Source organism: Salvelinus namaycush, chromosome 41 (genome assembly GCF_016432855.1).
Source record: "Salvelinus namaycush isolate Seneca chromosome 41, SaNama_1.0, whole genome shotgun sequence".
Taxonomy (NCBI): Eukaryota; Metazoa; Chordata; class Actinopteri; order Salmoniformes; family Salmonidae; genus Salvelinus; species Salvelinus namaycush.
In genome coordinates, this window is record NC_052347.1 from 21,668,101 (window position 1) to 21,685,594 (window position 17,494).

The 17,494-nt window shown below is 46.7% G+C and overlaps 2 protein-coding genes across 2 annotated transcripts in view; one reads left to right on the forward strand and one right to left on the reverse strand.

Annotated features, from left to right (window-relative positions):
• LOC120034298 (potassium voltage-gated channel subfamily H member 6-like) overlaps window positions 1-8,279 on the forward strand; it is a 38,495-nt gene extending 30,216 nt beyond the window's left edge. The window contains exons 11-16 of the mRNA XM_038980802.1: window positions 4,171-4,364; window positions 4,726-4,813; window positions 4,945-5,229; window positions 5,358-5,547; window positions 5,980-6,163; window positions 6,373-8,279. Of these exons, the coding sequence (XP_038836730.1) occupies window positions 4,171-4,364; window positions 4,726-4,813; window positions 4,945-5,229; window positions 5,358-5,547; window positions 5,980-6,163; window positions 6,373-6,654 (1,223 nt within the window). The 3' untranslated portion in view covers window positions 6,655-8,279. The remainder of the gene's footprint in view (window positions 1-4,170; window positions 4,365-4,725; window positions 4,814-4,944; window positions 5,230-5,357; window positions 5,548-5,979; window positions 6,164-6,372) is intronic.
• Window positions 8,280-10,155: 1,876 nt separating this feature from the next.
• LOC120034306 (DDB1- and CUL4-associated factor 7-like) lies at window positions 10,156-16,859 on the reverse strand. Its single transcript, XM_038980811.1, has 7 exons — window positions 16,280-16,859; window positions 14,272-14,430; window positions 13,947-14,058; window positions 12,911-13,029; window positions 11,923-12,132; window positions 11,682-11,799; window positions 10,156-11,576 (listed from the first exon to the last, which is right to left on the reverse strand). The coding sequence occupies exons 1-7, from the start codon at window positions 16,415-16,417 to the stop codon at window positions 11,404-11,406; spliced, it is 1,029 nt and encodes a 342-aa protein (XP_038836739.1). The 5' UTR covers window positions 16,418-16,859; the 3' UTR covers window positions 10,156-11,403.
• Between the last annotated feature and the right edge of the window lie 635 nt (window positions 16,860-17,494).

The window sequence follows — 17,494 nt, forward strand, 5'->3', positions numbered from 1 at the left end:
AGGCTGAAGGGTGGTGGTGGTTACTGGGTAGACTGAAGGGTAGTGGTGGTTACTGGGTAGGCTGAAGGGTGGTGGTGGCCATACTTGGTAGGCTGAAGGGTGGTGGTGGTTACTGGGTAGGCTGAAGGGTGGTGGTGGCCATACTTGGTAGGCTAATGGGTGGTGGTGGTTACTGGGTAGGCTGAGGGTGGTGGTGGTTACTGGGTAGACTGAAGGGTGGTGGTGGCCATACTTGGTAGGCCGAAGGGTGGTGGTGGTTACTGGGTAGGCTGAAGGGTGGTGGTGGCCATACTTGGTAGGCTAATGGGTGGTGGTGGTTACTGGGTAGGTTGAGGGTGGTGGTGGTTACTGGGTAGACTGAAGGTGGTGGTGGTTACTGGGTAGGCTGAGGGTGGTGGTGGTTACTAGGTAGGATGAAGGGTGGTGGTGGCCATACTGGATAGGCTGAAGGGTGGTGGTGGTTACTGAGTAGGCTGAAGGGTGGTGGTGGTTACTGGGTAGGCTGAAGGGTGGTGGTGGTTACTGGGTAGACTGAAGGGTGGTGGTGGTTACTGGGTAGGCTGAAGGGTGGTGGTGGCCATACTGGGTAGACTGAAGGGTGGTGGTGGTTACTGGGTAGGCTGAAGGGTGGTGGTGGCCATACTTGGTAGGCTAATGGGTGGTGGTGGTTACTGGGTAGGCTGAGGGTGGTGGTGGTTACTTGGTAGGCTGAAGTGTGGTGGTGTTTACTGGGTAGGCTGAAGGGTGTTGGTGTTTACTGGGTAGGCTGAAGGGTGGTGGTGGTTACTGGGTAGACTGAAGGGTGGTGGTGGCCATACTTGGTGGGCTGAAGGGTGGTGGTGGTTACTGGGTAGACTGAAGGGTGGTGGTGGTTACTGGGTAGGCTGAAGGGTGGTGGTGGTTACTGGGTAGACTGGATGGTGGTGGTGGTGGTTACTGGGTAGGCTGAAGGGTGGTGGTGGTTACTGGGTAGACTGAAGGGTGGTGGTGGTTACTGGGTAGGCTGAAGGGTGGTGGTGGTTACTGGGTAGGCTGAAGGGTGGTGGTGGTTACTGGGTAGACTGGATGGTGGTGGTGGTTACTGGGTAGGCTGGATGGTGGTGGTGGTTACTGGGTAGACTGAAGGGTGGTGGTGGTTACTGGGTAGACTGGATGGTGGTGGTGGTTACTGGGGAGGCTGAAGGGTGGTGGTGGTTACTGGGTAGGCTGAAGGGTGGTGGTGGTTACTGGGTAGGCTGAAAGGTGGTGGTGATTACTGGGTAGGCTGAAGGGTGGTGGTGGTTACTGGGTAGACTGAAGGGTGGTGGTGGTTACTGGGTAGACTGAAGGGTGGTGGTGGTTACTGGGTAGGCTGAAGGGTGGTGGTGGTTACTGGGTAGACTGAAGGGTGGTGGTGGTTACTGGGTAGACTGAAGGGTGGTGGTGGTTACTGGGTAGACTGAAGGGTGGTGGTGGTTACTGGGTAGGCTGAAGGGTGGTGGTGGTTACTGGGTAGGCTGAAGGGTGGTGGTGGTTACTGGGTAGGCTGAAGGGTGGTGGTGGCCATACTTGGTAGGCTAATGGGTGGTGGTGGTTACTGGGTAGGCTGAGGGTGGTGGTGGTTACTGGGTAGACTGAAGGGTGGTGGTGGCCATACTTGGTAGGCCGAAGGGTGGTGGTGGTTACTGGGTAGGCTGAAGGGTGGTGGTGGTTACTGGGTAGACTGAAGGGTGGTGGTGGCCATACTTGGTGGGCTGAAGGGTGGTGGTGGTTACTGGGTAGACTGAAGGGTGGTGGTGGTTACTGGGTAGGCTGAAGGGTGGTGGTGGTTACTGGGTAGACTGGATGGTGGTGGTGGTTACTGGGTAGGCTGAAGGGTGGTGGTGGTTACTGGGTAGACTGAAGGGTGGTGGTGGTTACTGGGTAGGCTGAAGGGTGGTGGTGGTTACTGGGTAGGCTGAAGGGTGGTGGTGGTTACTGGGTAGACTGGATGGTGGTGGTGGTTACTGGGTAGGCTGGATGGTGGTGGTGGTTACTGGGTAGACTGAAGGGTGGTGGTGGTTACTGGGTAGACTGAAGGGTGGTGGTGGTGGTTACTGGGTAGACTGAAGGGTGGTGGTGGTTACTGGGTAGGCTGAAGGGTGGTGGTGGTTACTGGGTAGGCTGAAGGGTGGTGGTGGTTACTGGGTAGGCTGAAGGGTGGTGGTGGTTACTGGGTAGGCTGAAGGGTGGTGGTGGTTACTGGGTAGGCTGAAGGTTGGTGGTGGTTACTGGGTAGGCTGAAGGGTGGTGGTGGTTACTGGGTAGACTGAAGGGTGATGTTGGTTACTGGGTAGGCTGAAGGGTGGTGGTGGTTACTGGGTAGGCTGAAGGGTGGTGGTGGTTACTGGGTAGGCTGAAGGGTGGTGGTGGTTACTGGGTAGGCTGAAGGGTGGTGGTAGTTACTGGGTAGACTGAAGGGTGGTGGTGGTTACTGGGTAGACTGAAGGGTGATGTTGGTTACTAGGTAGGCTGAAGGGTGGTGGTGGTTACTGGGTAGGCTGAAGGGTGGCGGTGGTTACTGGGTAGGCTGAAGGGTGGCGGTGGTTACTGGGTAGGCTGAAGGGTGGTGGTGGTTACTGGGTAGACTGAAGGGTGGTGGTGGTTACTGGGTAGGCTGAAGGGTGGTGGTGGTTACTGGGTAGACTGAAGGGTGGTGGTGGTTACTGGGTAGGCTGAAGGGTGGTGGTGGTTACTGGGTAGGCTGAAGGGTGGGGGTGGTTACTGGGTAGGCTGAAGGGTGGTGGTGGTTACTGGGTAGGCTGAAGGGTGGTGGTGGTTACTGGGTAGACTGAAGGGTGGTGGTGGTTACTGGGTAGACTGAAGGGTGGTGGTGGTTACTGGGTAGACTGAAGGGTGGGGGTGGTTACTGGGTAGGCTGAAGGGTGGTGGTTACTGGGTAGGCTGAAGGGTGGTGGTGGTTACTGGGTAGGCTGAAGGGTGGTGGTGGTTACTGGGTAGACTGAAGGGTGATGTTGGTTACTGGGTAGACTGAAGGGTGGTGGTGGTTACTGGGTAGACTGAAGTGTGGTGGTGGTTACTGGGTAGACTGAAGGGTGGTGGTGGTTACTGGGTAGACTGAAGGGTGGTGGTGGTTACTGGGTAGGCTGAAGGGTGGTGGTGGTGGTTACTGGGTAGGCTCTCCTTCCCCTGGTTCTTCCCTTTCAAGCTTATGTGGTTTAGTGCATTCTCTCTCTCTCTCTCACACTCACACACACACACACACACACACACACACACACACACACACACACACACACACACACACACACACACACACACACACACTGCTGTGGTGTGCTGTTTAGCCAGAGGTGTTTGGGCACGGCTCCACTTCCATTCCACAGTGTCATTGATTACCGATCACCCGATTGCTCAGACCCACTGTCACGATCGTTGTAGTGAGGAGACCAAAGCGCAGCGTGATGTGAATACATACTTTTAATGAACGACAAATAAACACTAAGACCACTAATAACAAAATGAACATGACTGCTATAAACAAAGAGTGCATACATGCAACTTCACAAAGACAATAACCCACAAACCAAACTGGAAAATGGCAACCTAAATCCCCAATCAGAGACAACGATAAACAGCTGCCTCTGATTGGGAACCAATCTAGGCCACCATAGACCTACATATGTCTAGACTAGACACACACACCTAGACATGCAAAAAACCCTAGACAAGCCAAAAACATACATACCACCCTCTTCACACCCTGACCTAACCAAAATAATAAAGAAAACAAAGAATACTAAGGTCAGGGCGTGACACCCACTCTGTCTATGCTAGCCTGTCTCGCTTTGATTCGTCTCCCCTCTGCATTTAAGTGGACACAAAGTCAGGCCTAACTGGAATAATGTAGAGCATTAGTGTTATTGTTTTACTCTCTGAAAAATCTAGAAATAATCCAGAAGAAATTATCTGTCAGGGTAGTCTTGTAGACGGAGGCTTTCACTCCCCCTGGTGGTGTATGTGAGTGAGTTTATGAGTGTTTTTAATGCTTATGTTGTCCAATAATTTTTTTGTTCAAACATTGCTTTCTCCATTGTCCTTCTATTCACCTCCTTTTCCTCTTCACCTGTGTCACACCTTTCAACCTCTCATCTCTCCATTCTCTCTCTCTCTCTCTCGTTCTCTCCGTAGGTCAGAATGATATCTTCGGGGAACCCATCTATCTTTTTGGGCGTCCAGGGAAGTCCAGTGCAGACGTCAGGGCTTTGACCTACTGTGACCTCCATAGGATCCTGAGGGAGGACCTGCTGGAGGTGCTGGACATGTACCCAGACTTCTCCGACTGCTTCTGGACCAACCTGGAGATCACCTTCAACCTCCGAGATGTGAGTACCATCAGGGGGAGACAGAGAGCACCTTCCAACCACTAGTAGGTACTGTTCATGTTGGGCCGGTTTCCTGGACACAGACTGTGTAGTCTTGGACTAAAAATCATTCTCAATGGAGAATCTCCTTTGAAAGTGCTTTTTAGCCCAGGACTAGTCTTAGTCTGTGTCTGGGAAACCAGCCCTTCGTCATAATAAGAGCTTAGCACAAGGTCAATGAATTTTAGTTAGGCAAACTAATGCAAAAGCATTACTTCTTGAATATTTAGTGTGTATAAAGTTGATGATTGATGATGTGTGTGTAATGTGTTGTAAAGTGTGAGTTGTTTTTTGTTGAGTTACTGAAGCTGATGTGTATTAGGTAGATAGAATGAACCAGGCACCTCCCAGTGAGGACTCTGAATGTGGATACCGACGGCCGCGGCCACGACGCACGAGAAACCGGCCTGGTGAGTGTGTGTGGTTCTGCTCATTATGTCCTCATGGGTTTCTTATACATTGTTAAAAGTTAAAGTCGTGTTACTATCAATGATATGTCTAAAGTTGTGGTGATCATTGTACCTGTCATGGTTGTGTGTAGATGGCATGGACCGTGAGGACTCATTTCCAGACCAGTCGTGTCCTTTGGGGAACCACAGCGGCCCGGACACAAGCTCCCACTGGGAGGGCATGTGTAGCAGCGCCAGCGCCTACTACCAGTCCAGTGATGATGAGATGAAGCCCCTGGGACATAGCATAGCAGAGCTGTACCCCTCTGTGGACGACACCGATGACTACCCCCCTGCTGTGGTCAGCCTGCTGCCTCCCAGCGGACCCTCAGCCAGCATGGGGCCACCCCTGGACCAAGGAAGTCACCAATACACAGGTAAAGAGAGACTGAGATATAGATACACAGTATTAGGCATGAACTAACTAAGATCAGTGGACTGTACTATGTTATAACCTGCATCAAAGCATTCCCACAGGCATCTCTGCTCTTTCTCTACATCCCAGCTGCAGCCCCCATCAACATGCCAGGCCCAGGGGTGTATGGGTATTGGCCTGACCGGAGGACCAGTCAGTTGTCAGATCCCCAGCGTCGCTGCTCCTCAGTCAGGGGCACCTACCACTCTCCTCCCTGTGCAGAGGACAGGTCCAATGAACTGGAGTCCAGAGTGGAGCTGCTACAGTCCCAGCTCCACAGGTATAGAGGAGAGGAGAGAAGAGGAGAGGAAAAGTGAGGAGAGGAGAGAAGAGGAGGGGAAAAGTGAGGAGATGAGAGAAGAGGAGAGGAAAAGTGAGGAGAGGAGAGAAGAGGAGGGGAAAAGGGATGACAGGAAAGGAGAGGAAAAGTGACGAGGGCACAGCAAAGAGGATCTTTAGAATGGAATTGAGAGGAGAGGAGAGGAGAGGAGAGGAGAGGAGAGGAGAGGAGAGGAGAGGAGAGGAGAGGAGAGGAGAGGAGATGAGAGGAGAGGAGAGGAGAGGTAAAGGAAGATAATAATTGGAGAAGAAGCCTAAATAAATCATGAAGACCAAGAAATTATTGAGAGAGATCACAGAGGAAGAAATTATTGACTTTATTCATCTATGGTCTTTCCTCTCCCACCCTGCCTCCATCCTTGGCCATGCCCAGACTGGAGACTCGGATGACTGCAGACATCCACGTGATCCTGCAACTGCTCCAAAGGCAGATAACCCCAGTGCCCCCGGCCTACAGCACTGTGTTGCCCAGCCTGTACAGCACAGCAGCCCCTATCATCCACACTGCCCCCTCCATGCCCCCAATCAAGATTGACAGCATGCCTTCGCCGCTGCAGGTGGGTACTGGTATGGTGTACAGATAGTACAGTATATATCAGTTTTTGCTTGCTACAATGCTCTGTCCTCGAAGAGCTATATGATATTGTGAAACAGTGGGTTGATAAAATGAGTGAGAGTGAGGTATTGGTATTAAAGGTTGTACAGTATACCGAGTTACTGAATCGCTTTTGTGCTTCACCTCTCTACCCGTTTTTTTCCTTTGCAGAGCCCGGACTCAGACAAGCACAAGTCCAAGGACTCCCTGTCCAGTGGGATCCACCTCACGGTGGCCTCTGATGACACCATGTCCATGTCCCCTGAGACAGAGCCCCTTCCAGGGTCCTCCATGGGCCTCAGCCCCCCCCATGTCTCCTGCCAAACCCTGGGGCCCTCTGGACTGCTGTGTGGCAGCCTGCGTTTCCCCTCCCTCCCTGACAACCTGGAGATCTCCACAGAGGGGCAGGAGATTCAGAGGCACGTTTCTGACCCCATCCTGCCAGGCAGCTAAAACCCTCTGACCTTTAACCTTGAACCTGATCATCCCTCACTCCTAGCACCCCCTGCACCACCACAGGAGGACAATCATATGTTGGCAGAGTCACTTCTCTAATCGTCACCTCTCTCATTCCTCCTCTTCAATCCCCACCCAAACCCCCTAACCTGTAAGATGCTGCTGATCAACGTGGGTTGCCTTCCACGTAGCTGAGAGGAGGTTCTATGTAGGGCCCCCTCTCACTGACTCACAGTGCCCGGGGCTGAGGCACCTCGGGTCCTGTGCAACAAACAACTTCTCCTCTCTATCAGGGCCTAGGGCATTATTTCGAGGGGGTTTAGGTTTTCTGCAACCCAGACCCCACAAAGCCTGGGGGCCTGGCACTGCCTATGGAGAACTGATATGGAACTGGGCTGACTAGAAGCACACGTACACACACGTCACACGGACACTAACAATAACCCCAAACACCCTTTTCCCTGGTTCTCAAAGCTGTAGTATTGTCATTCCTCTCTCGTTTTCCTTTTGTTAAGTGATGGTCCTTTTATGCCATGGTCCTTTTTGTTGGGAGATAAGAATTTGGCCAAAAATACATATAACTGTGTGTACTGTATGTTTACACTGTAGAGGAACTGCACATTCAGGCTCAGTGCTGTTTATAAGTTGAACTGAAATGTATTTTTATAGTATCATGAGGATCTTACCATCAATCTGGAAAATCTAATAGTTATGAATGCACACATGTATTTCTTTCACACTATTGCTATGTTGGTGTAACATATTATCAACAGATGATATAAAGAGATGGTATTTAATGCCATCTAAATACTGTTTATGTCTGTATGGTAGGAATGACTACTGTAAAAGTGGCCATTTTTTAATACAGTAATTCTACTCTCATGTTCTACCAATCATATGATTTAATGGAAAGCAATATTTGTTAACATGAAGTGACATGTCTCATTGAGTCAACATTGTCAGGGGTCATGAGAACAGATAATTGACATGGGAAAAAAAGCATAACGGACAGTTTTCTCATCTCTTTTATGCTGTAGTTATGTAGCACTTGTGAAGCATTATAAACACTTTCATTTATACAGCCATTACTGCTTTGCTTGGGTCATCATGTTTGTGTATGTCTATATATCTGTTCTGTTTCACAGGACTGTTGTTACACCAAGGATGCATCATCTCTTTTTCAGGTGTGTGTGTGTGTGTGTCTGCGCAATGTTTGTTGACTATGTTTGAGTAAGTGACATGGTCACATATTTAACATCACCCTTTTGAAAGGCCGGGATTCAATCTGATTCTACAAGACAATGTTCCCGCTTTTGAAGAGACCACATTAGCGGTAAACGCTGCATATGTCGGCTCAATCGGAAATTACGTTCAAATGGTGCATTGTCTAAATCCGCGATCAGATTGAATCCTGGCCCAAATGTGTGTACTGACTCAAGGTGCCAACGTTAGTGGATGTTTGATGCCCACCTGGGAGGAAGTGATGTGGATGGAATCTGCCAATCAAGTGATGTCACTGGGATAGTGTCATTTTCCCAGAATCCCAGGGTCAAGTTGTTTTTGACAGTTTCAGGAGATTATACTCTGTTTTTTAAGCCTTTCTTGTTCTGTAAAGGTTTCTTGAAGCACAAAATCATCATTCTTATTCATCTTTTTTAGATTAAAGATTATTTATAACAAATAATACAGAAACTTCAACTACTGACAAGTTGTTTATTTTTGGTTGAGGGCTTGGACTTAAGTGGTTTGCACCATTACCTATTCTTCAGTTGGGCTTACTTTTGTGTAATTCATAGACATGAACTTATAAATCATATTTTAAAACCAGGAATTCATTCAGTTGGGCCATGTTAAAGGCCCAGTTCATCCCAAAGGTGTTCGATGGGGTTGAGGTCAGGGCTCTGTTAAAGGCCCAGTTCATCCCAAAGGTGTTTGATGGGGTTGAGGTCAGGGCTCTGTTAAAGGCCCAGTTCATCCCAAAGGTGTTCGATGGGGTTGAGGTCAGGGCTCTGTGTAGGCTAGTCAAATTCTTCTTCCACACGATCTCGACAAACCATTTCTGTATGGACCTCGCTTTATGCATGGGGACATTGTCATGCTGAAACAGGAAAGGGCCTTCCCCTAACTGTTGCCACAATGTTGGAGGCATGGAATCTTCGAGAATGTCATTGTATGTAGAGTTAAGTTTTCCCTTCACTGGAACTAAGGGACCTAGCCCGAACCATGAAAAACAGCCCCAGACCATTATTCCATCTCCACCAAACTTTACAGTTGGCACTATGCATTAGGGCAGGTAGCGTTCTCCTAGCATCCACCAAACCCAGATTTGGCCGTCGGACTGACGCGTTTCTACTGCTTCAGAGTCCAATGGCAGCGAGCTTTACATCACTCTAGCCGGCGCTTGGCATTGCGCATGATGATCTTAGGCTTGGCTGCTCGGCCACAGAAACCTACTTCCTGAAGCTCCCGACGAACAGTTATTGTGCTGACGTTTGGAACTCGGTAGTGAGTGTTGCAACCGAGGACAGAGGATTTTCACCACTCGGCGGTCTAGTTCTTTGAGCTTGTGGAGCCGTTGTTGCTCCTTGACGTTTCCACTTCACAATAACAGCATTACAGTTGACCGGGGCAGCTCTAGCAGGGCAGAAATCTGACGAACTGAGCTCTTCAGTAAGGCCATTTTACTGCCAATGTTTGTCTATGGAGATCGCATGGTTGTCTGCTAGATCTTATACTCCTGTCAGTAACGGGTGTAGCTGAAATAGCCGAAGACACTAATACTCAAATTGTGAAAATTATGATAGTGAGAAATGTTGATGGGATGGAGTTTTGGCCTGCCTGGTGACATCATCAGGAAGTAAATTAGTTAATTGACCATTAAGAGAGTTCCAAACCTCTCTGCCAATAACGGCTAGTTTTCAGCAGGTTGACATTTGTCATGAATCTTGCCCTGGATGCAGAACTGAGCTATTTCTGCTAAATGGGCCAGTTGCAAAGTCAAAATTGGTTATATCGTAAAAGATTCATTTAAACTAAATTAGCTTTTTGCTCTTAGTTTAAGGTTAGGCATTAGGGTTAGCAGTGTGGTTAAGGTTAGGTTTAAAATGAGACATTATGACTATGTAGCTGTCAGCAGCTAGTGACCACTCTGTAGAGCTGCCTCCAGTGCAACGTTCATGACAATAAATGCCAACCGGACAGTTTTCAGTTTTCCCCTACATAACAGAAATTGCTCTTTTTGACCATTTTAATTGAAAATAGTCACTAAGGTACTTAACTGTTACCCAGAAATGATTTAATGTTGAGATCAAAACAGCTGTATTAGACCTTTAAGAACACTGCAGAGAGAAATGTAATGTTAGGAGCTGACAGACCTATACCTGCTCACTGCAATACATTGCCATCTGCACATTGAAGTGACGTTATGCCCACCTAAATAAATCATGACATCCTGACCTATCAGAATGTATTCAGTGATGCAAATGACAACTACAAAAACACATGAAGGAATATTTATTAGTTAGAACAAATTTGGAAATACAAACTTTTATGAAAAAAGCTACTACATGTAGATTTGCCTTATCAATATCTTGGTTCATATATTTATAAGAATGTACATTTCCCCTTGTACAAACATGCGAAAAGGGGGTTGACCTTCGAGTACAGAGAACAATAAAAAGATAGGGAGAGCGAGACACGAGAAAAAAAGGTTTCACTCTCCTTCAGTACTTGGCTAAGTAAACGTATTTGTTTCACACAGTCTTGAATAGGAACTGCAGTTTTTCCAAGCAACTCTACTCAAAATGAAGAAAACCTTATTAAGCTTGTTTTTGGTAGGTTCTGGTCTAGTCCAAAGAGGCTGATGGCAAAGTATCCAAACTGTGAGACATGCAACTGTGTGTTGAACACAGGAGGCTGCTGAGGGGAGGATGGCTCATAATAATGGCTGGAACAAAGCAAATGGGATGGCATCAAACACCTGGAAACCATGTGTTATATGTATTTCCACCTATTTCGCTCCAGTTGTTAGAATGAGCCTGTTCTCACCAATTAAAGTGCCACCAACTTCCTGTGGTATTGAACCATAACACATCAGTCACTCACTATGTCAGATTATCACAGTATAATCATGGAAGTGATCTGGTACCAGCAAACCATTAAAAAAAATACTTTAAATAATTATGAGGCCTTAAAATTAGCCTTATGGTTTCAAATTCAGAAGTCTACAACTGGATTCAAACCAGTTCAGAAAGACACCCAGATGACCATAAATTACATTTTCTGACAGTGAGTGTCATTTTAAATCCAGTTTCCTGACCCTAAATAGGTTGTTATGTCATATAGCTGGCTAAAACAACAGGTTAAACACACTCAAGAGGCAGTCTTCAGTTCAAACTGCACTGTTTCACTCCATAATGAATTGACCATCTAGAATTGTTGAACCCACTGATGCATTTTGGCGCTGTACAGACACTGATGATTACCAAAACAATAAAGATGACAACATACTCCTTTTGACACAGGGATTAGTTCTATCAAAAAACAGAGTAAACCAGGACATTGTGGAGTGGGACAAAGAGTTCACACCGCCTCCCATACGTACATCAAATCAGCCAGGACAGAGTAGTGGTTTGAGGCAGTCCTGCAAGATTTACTTCCACTCAAAAAAACGTGTCCAAGTTCTGAATCCACACATTGTCCTCATCCTCCACCCCTTCACATCCACACCTGAGGTGAAGGTTGGCTTTAGACCCGCAGGATCTCTAGGCAGTTGTTGTAGCCGATGGCGATCCAGTCAGGCTGGGTGGAGGCCCACTGGACGTTGTTGATCTCCCCCTCGGCTGTGTAGGCCAGAATAGGGTCCTCGATGGCCCTGGGCATTTGCTGGATGTCCCATATCAGCGCCTGGTGGTCGTCGGCTGAGGAAAGACAAGACATTATTATTACACTGAAGGGAGAAGGTGAGAAGACTTAGAATGGGGTCTGAGGAAAGGTGAATGGTGAAGAAGCTGTTTGTGCTTTGCCTGCAGTGCAGATGTGACAGGAGGAGTGGGGAGCCCAGGCGATGCCGTTGACACAGGCCCGGTGGTTGTTGAGGCGGGCCACCGGCGTGCAGGGAACACGCACGTCCAGAATCACAACCTGAGACACACAGCACAGGAGAGATAAACACATTAGATGGGGATAAGGAGAGGGCGCGACAAAGAGAGAATGGACAATACCAAACTGAAAGAGGAATGAGAAAGTAGAGTTAAATAGACTGACCTCCATGCCATCCATAGCCATGGTGGCCAGGTAGTTGGGGTCCTGTTTGTTCCAGCAGAGGCGCAGTAGGGGGTGGTGCTGGGGATCTTCATAGATGATGGTGCTGTGTTCCAGGTGCCGCAGGTCAAACATGCGTACTGAGCCGTCCGCTCCGACCGACGCAAACATGTCCCGACCACCGCCTGCGCGGCTGAACGCGATGTCATACACCTACAGACAGAGAACACCACCAACATGCAGAGTTATTACACTGGTATACCCACGGACACACATTCAGACTTTATGATCTCAAGACCAGGGGTTGGAACCAAAATTATTTTCCAATCGTTCTGTTCCGAACAGAACCCCTATTTGTTTTGTTCCAGTGGTCCGACCAGCATAATAAATTCTGAACTGGTTGGAACCCAAAAAAAGTAACGGTTCATATTGCTCCTTTTAGTAAAATGTTTAGGCTGTAAAATAAACCGTTTTCACATTTAGCTCATTAATTTGCTTCATCAATTAGTTCGGATGGAGCAGCTTGCGGTGTATGTGCAAGCTATTTGTTTACATGTTTAATTGGCCATTTAAGTGCAGACACGAGAGAAGACAATTTCATGGGTGGGGAGAGAGAGGGGTGGACATGGCGGGGGCTTGGTTTGAAGCGCTAAACATCATCTGAATTGGGATGTGTTTAGGCTATTACTAGAATAACTTTAGAGACGTAACTTCACTGAATTACATAATTAAATATTAGACATTAGGAATATTTTTTTAACAAAAATATAACATTATTAATCGGTTCTCAAGATTTGGAATGAAGGATTCTGTTACGGGACACTAGAGACCAGTTTCGTTCCTCAACAAATGTCATTATTTTCCAGTTTTCGGTTCTGCTCCCTGAACAGGTTCTAGCTCCTGCTCACGACAACTAGCCTTTACTTACTCATTCATACAAGTAAATTAAACTTCAAGGCAAGGCCTATATTCCCCCTCAGCCCTCACACACCTCTTTGTCATGAGCAATGAGCTGGGTCTTGACGTGGCCGGATACGAGGTTCACTCTGCCCAGCACTTGGCCAGTCTCCAACCCCCAGATAGTACAAGTGGTGTCAATGCTGGAGGTGCCTGTAATGGACAGATCAGAACCAGGATTAAAAACACAGACACTCACCAAACAAGACATACTGTAAAACTAAATTAATAGCATGGGTGTTTATTTGCATTAATCACTCTACACAACCGGCGCTTATTTGAGACAGGCTTCTTTTATACCCAGGAATCTATTTCCATTATGCATACAGCTCAATAAAATGTTGAAGAGACTACCAGTTTGACCATTATAAACATTATAATAACAAATCCATCGCAGATCAGACCTGCAAAGGCTGCCTATCACACACCCTCCATTTCACGCTTTAGCACCATTCATTTGATGCTGTGTTTTATTTTTGGTGGCGTCATGGCTTGCAACATTGACAGAATAAAAAATGTAATGCACGACTGTGGGAATATCAGAGCTGTGTCCATGGTAACAGTTGTAAACAATTAATTCAGACCCAGCATTTATTTGCTGAAATATGTGACGATGCCCAGATTTTAAAAGTGACAGGCAGCTATTTGAGATTGCATTTAAATTGTTTTACGCTACTTACTCTGACACACATACTGTAGACACTGACAGCAAACCAATAGACTATATGCTAGAGCTGGGCGATATGGACAAACATCCATGTCACAATAAATTAACTAAATTATCACGATAACTTGGACAAGTTAATAACATTAATGTGCACCACAGTTATTTTTTTATATTACTCTTAAATCTACTACTTTGAATGTTGTAGCTATCAATTGTTGTATTAACAATCACCAATATTAGCAAACTTATTTCATTTGAAACTTCACATTTCTCTACTAGGGCATCTATTGGTTATTTACTGTAATAAACGAGATCAGCAAAATGTCCATGATATTTGGTCGGTGTCAATCATTTTCGGGTTTATAGTCCCAGCTCTACTATATGCATATGCCCCATCTCTTACCCAGCAGATTAGGATCCACTTCATTCCAGTCAAACGAGGTGAGTGGGGCACAGAAGTCAGAGTTCTTGTTGTTATTCAGCAAGCATTCCAAACGCGTCTCTGTTTCACTGACCTAAGGGGTAAGATTTAACAAGCCATGAGATGCTATACAACTACGTAGAAAAGAGTCCCCTCTGGGCAAGTAACTGAGCTAGAGTGCAACTCCAGATGCTGCAAGAGGGACACAATAGTTAGAAGAGGGTGCAGGCCAGGGAGCGCCCAACATATGACATCTATTATGTTTACGTATGATTTAGTATCAAGGAGGCTGTGGGTGCATGCATACCCTCCAGATGCGCAGGTAGTCCCCGCTAGTGGCAAGCAGGTCTGGGTAAACACCCTTGCTGTCCGGGATCCACATGATCTTGGTGGTGGGGTAGGGGTGGTCAAAGGTGTTCCTGCAGATGAACTCTGAACTCTCCTCCTCCAGACCCACAATCTGCACCTGAAGACAAACAACAATAATTAAATCAGAAACCGCTCTTGATATACAGTCGTGGCCAAAAGGCCAATATAAATGTTCAAAGTCTGCTGCCTCAGTTTGTATGATGGCAATTTGCACATACTCCAGAATGTTATGAAGAGTGATAAGATGAATTGCAATTAATTGCCAAGTCCCTCTTTGCCATGCAAATGAACTGAATCCCCCCAAAAATATTTCCACTGCATTTCAGCCCTGCCACAAAAGGACCAGCTGACATGTCAGTGATTCTCTTGTTAACACAGGTGTGAGTGTTGACGAAGACAGGGCTGGAGATCCCTCTGTCATGCTGATTGAGTTCGAATAACAGACTGGAAGCTTCAAAAGGATGGTGGTGCTTGGAATCATTGTTCTTCCTCTGTCAACCATGGTTACCTGCAAGGAAACACGTGCCGTCATCATTGCTTTGCACAAAAAGGGCTTCACAGGCAAGGATATTGCTGCCAGTAAGACCTAAATCAACCATTTATCAGATCATCAAGAACTTCAAGGAGAGCGGTTCAATTGTTGTGAAGATGGCTTCAAGGCGCTCAAGAAAGTCCAGCAAGCGCCAGGACCGTCTCCTAAAGTTGATTAAGTTGAGGGATCGGGGCACCACCAGTACAGAGCTTGCTCAGGAATGGCAGCAGGCAGGTGTGAGTGCATCTGCACGCACAGTGAGGCGAAGATTTTTGGAGAATGGCCTGGTGTCAAGAAGGGCAGCAAAGAAGCCACTTCTCTCCAGGAAAAACATCAGGGACAGACTGATATTCTGCAAAAGGTACAGGGATTGGACTGCTGAGGACTGGGGTAAAGTCATTTTCTCTGATGAATCCCCTTTCCGATTGTTTGGGGCATCTGGAAAAAAGCTTGTCCGGAGAAGACAAGGTGAGCGCTACCATCTGTCCTGTGTCATGCCAACAGTAAAGCATCCTGAGACCATTCATGTGTGGGGTTGCTTCTCAGCCAAGGGAGTGGGCTCACTCACAATTTTGCCTAAGAACACAGCCATGAATAAAGAATGGTACCAACACATCCTCCGAGAGCAACTTCTCCCAACCATCCAGGAACAGTTTGATGACGAATAATGCCTTTTCCAGCATGATGGAGCACCTTGCCATAAGGCAAAAGTGATAACTAAGAGGCTCGGGGAACAAAACATCGATATTTGGGTCCATGGCCAGGAAACTCCCCAGACCTTAATCCCATTGAGAACTTGGTCAATCCCCAAGAAGCTGGTGGACAAACAAAAACCCACAAATTCTGACTAACAAGCATTGATTATGCAAGAATGTGCTGCCATCAGTCAGGATGTGGCCCAGAAGTTAATGCACAGCATGCCAGGGCGGATTGCAGATAAGGGTCAACACTGCAAATATTGACTCTTTGCATCAACTTCATGTAATTGTCAATAAAATCCTGACACTTATGAAATGCTTGTAATTATACTTCAGTATTCCATAGTAACATCTGACAAAAATATCTAAAGACACTGAAGCAGCTAACTTTGTGGAAATAGATATTTGTGTCATTCTCAAAACTTTTGGCCACGACTGTACTATTTAACAAGGAACAAATTACTCAGAGCTTAAACACACTTCATACTATTTTTATTCACTTTTTGGTCATGTTCATTCAGTGATAAGTTAATTCTTTGTGGGTGAGATCTTATAACGTAGAAGCGAAGATCTGTTCCGGGTTCTGTTTATACCCAAGATCTGTTCGGGGTGGCCCACATCACAGCATTGTGGGAGTCGCGGTGGTCCCAACTAATTAGTTCTGATTCTACACTGGGACTGGTTAACAAAAACATACAGTTCATCTTCTCACTCACCTTATTGTTATATTCTTCAACGAAACTTCCAAGGGCCAGGCGAAAGCGTTTGTCGGGACGAACGCTCCAGTTCATTGCATACACCGTCCATGGCGCTTCGTATTTGTAGATCTCTTTTCGCTTACCGTGGAGAGACATAGCTCAATAAACGAACTCTTATATCAAATCCTTACCTATATAAAACAAAACAACTGTTTCCTTGGGACAAAATATTCCCCACGGCTCGTTAAAGACTTTCCGAATTGAAGATCTGAACAGTTCAAATGACAAAGGCTGTCAAACGACAGCTATCTAGCAAACAGTCGTTAGTTATGGATACTACACTAGCCCAGTTAACGCCATTAGCTAGCTAGTAGCGCGTTGCACAGCGTGATAGCTATCACTGTCGGACAACGAAGGCGACGTTTAAGCTTAAATGAAGCTTCGAGACACACGTTAGCTTACGGCCAATAGTCTGAATTTGCTATTCGCTCGATTTTGATGATCCGGGTAAGTGAGCCTGCTTTTCGAATTGAGTCCCCTGCTAGCTTTGACCCGACTCCGACAACACTGCTGCTGTAACCACAAAGAGGGGTGGGGGATCACTCTCCTCGAATCTCCTCCCATCGAAGAAAATGTCTGCGGTGTGACGCTAGCTAGCTCATAGACTACAATCACCCCATTAAAGTGTGGAAATCATCATACCAATCACACCATTCTGCAAATATGCAGAGTGTTTTTACTATTTTAACAGCGTAACAGGGGTGGTGGACTCTGCTTAGGGATTTTGTCTAGAAGGGATACAGTTTATGTCACAATTAACTTTTCGTAACAGGTTAGGATAATTAGGTTAAGGTTAGGAAAAGAGCTAGGCTTAGGTAAAATGCTCAGAAATATATATATTCGTCAATTTGATAAACTATACAACTGGGAAAAAACTTTTGAACAGTCATGCAACTCTGAATTCCAAGTCTGAAACTCTGGCATCTTTCAAGAGCTCCGACTTTCCGACCCGAAGATCACTGGGGTTATTATTTGACCTCGTTTTTTCCCGGAGTTCCCAGTTGTCTTGAAAGCACCATAAACCGATTATCCAATAGAAACCCCTAATCACACTTGTAGGCGGTGTCATGGCGACGTTGGTAGGCTAGCTAAACGTCAACGGGTAACGTCTCGGCCGAACTGCGCATGTGCACGCCGTCAACTCAAAGGCACTTCTTCGCTATAAAGTTGTTT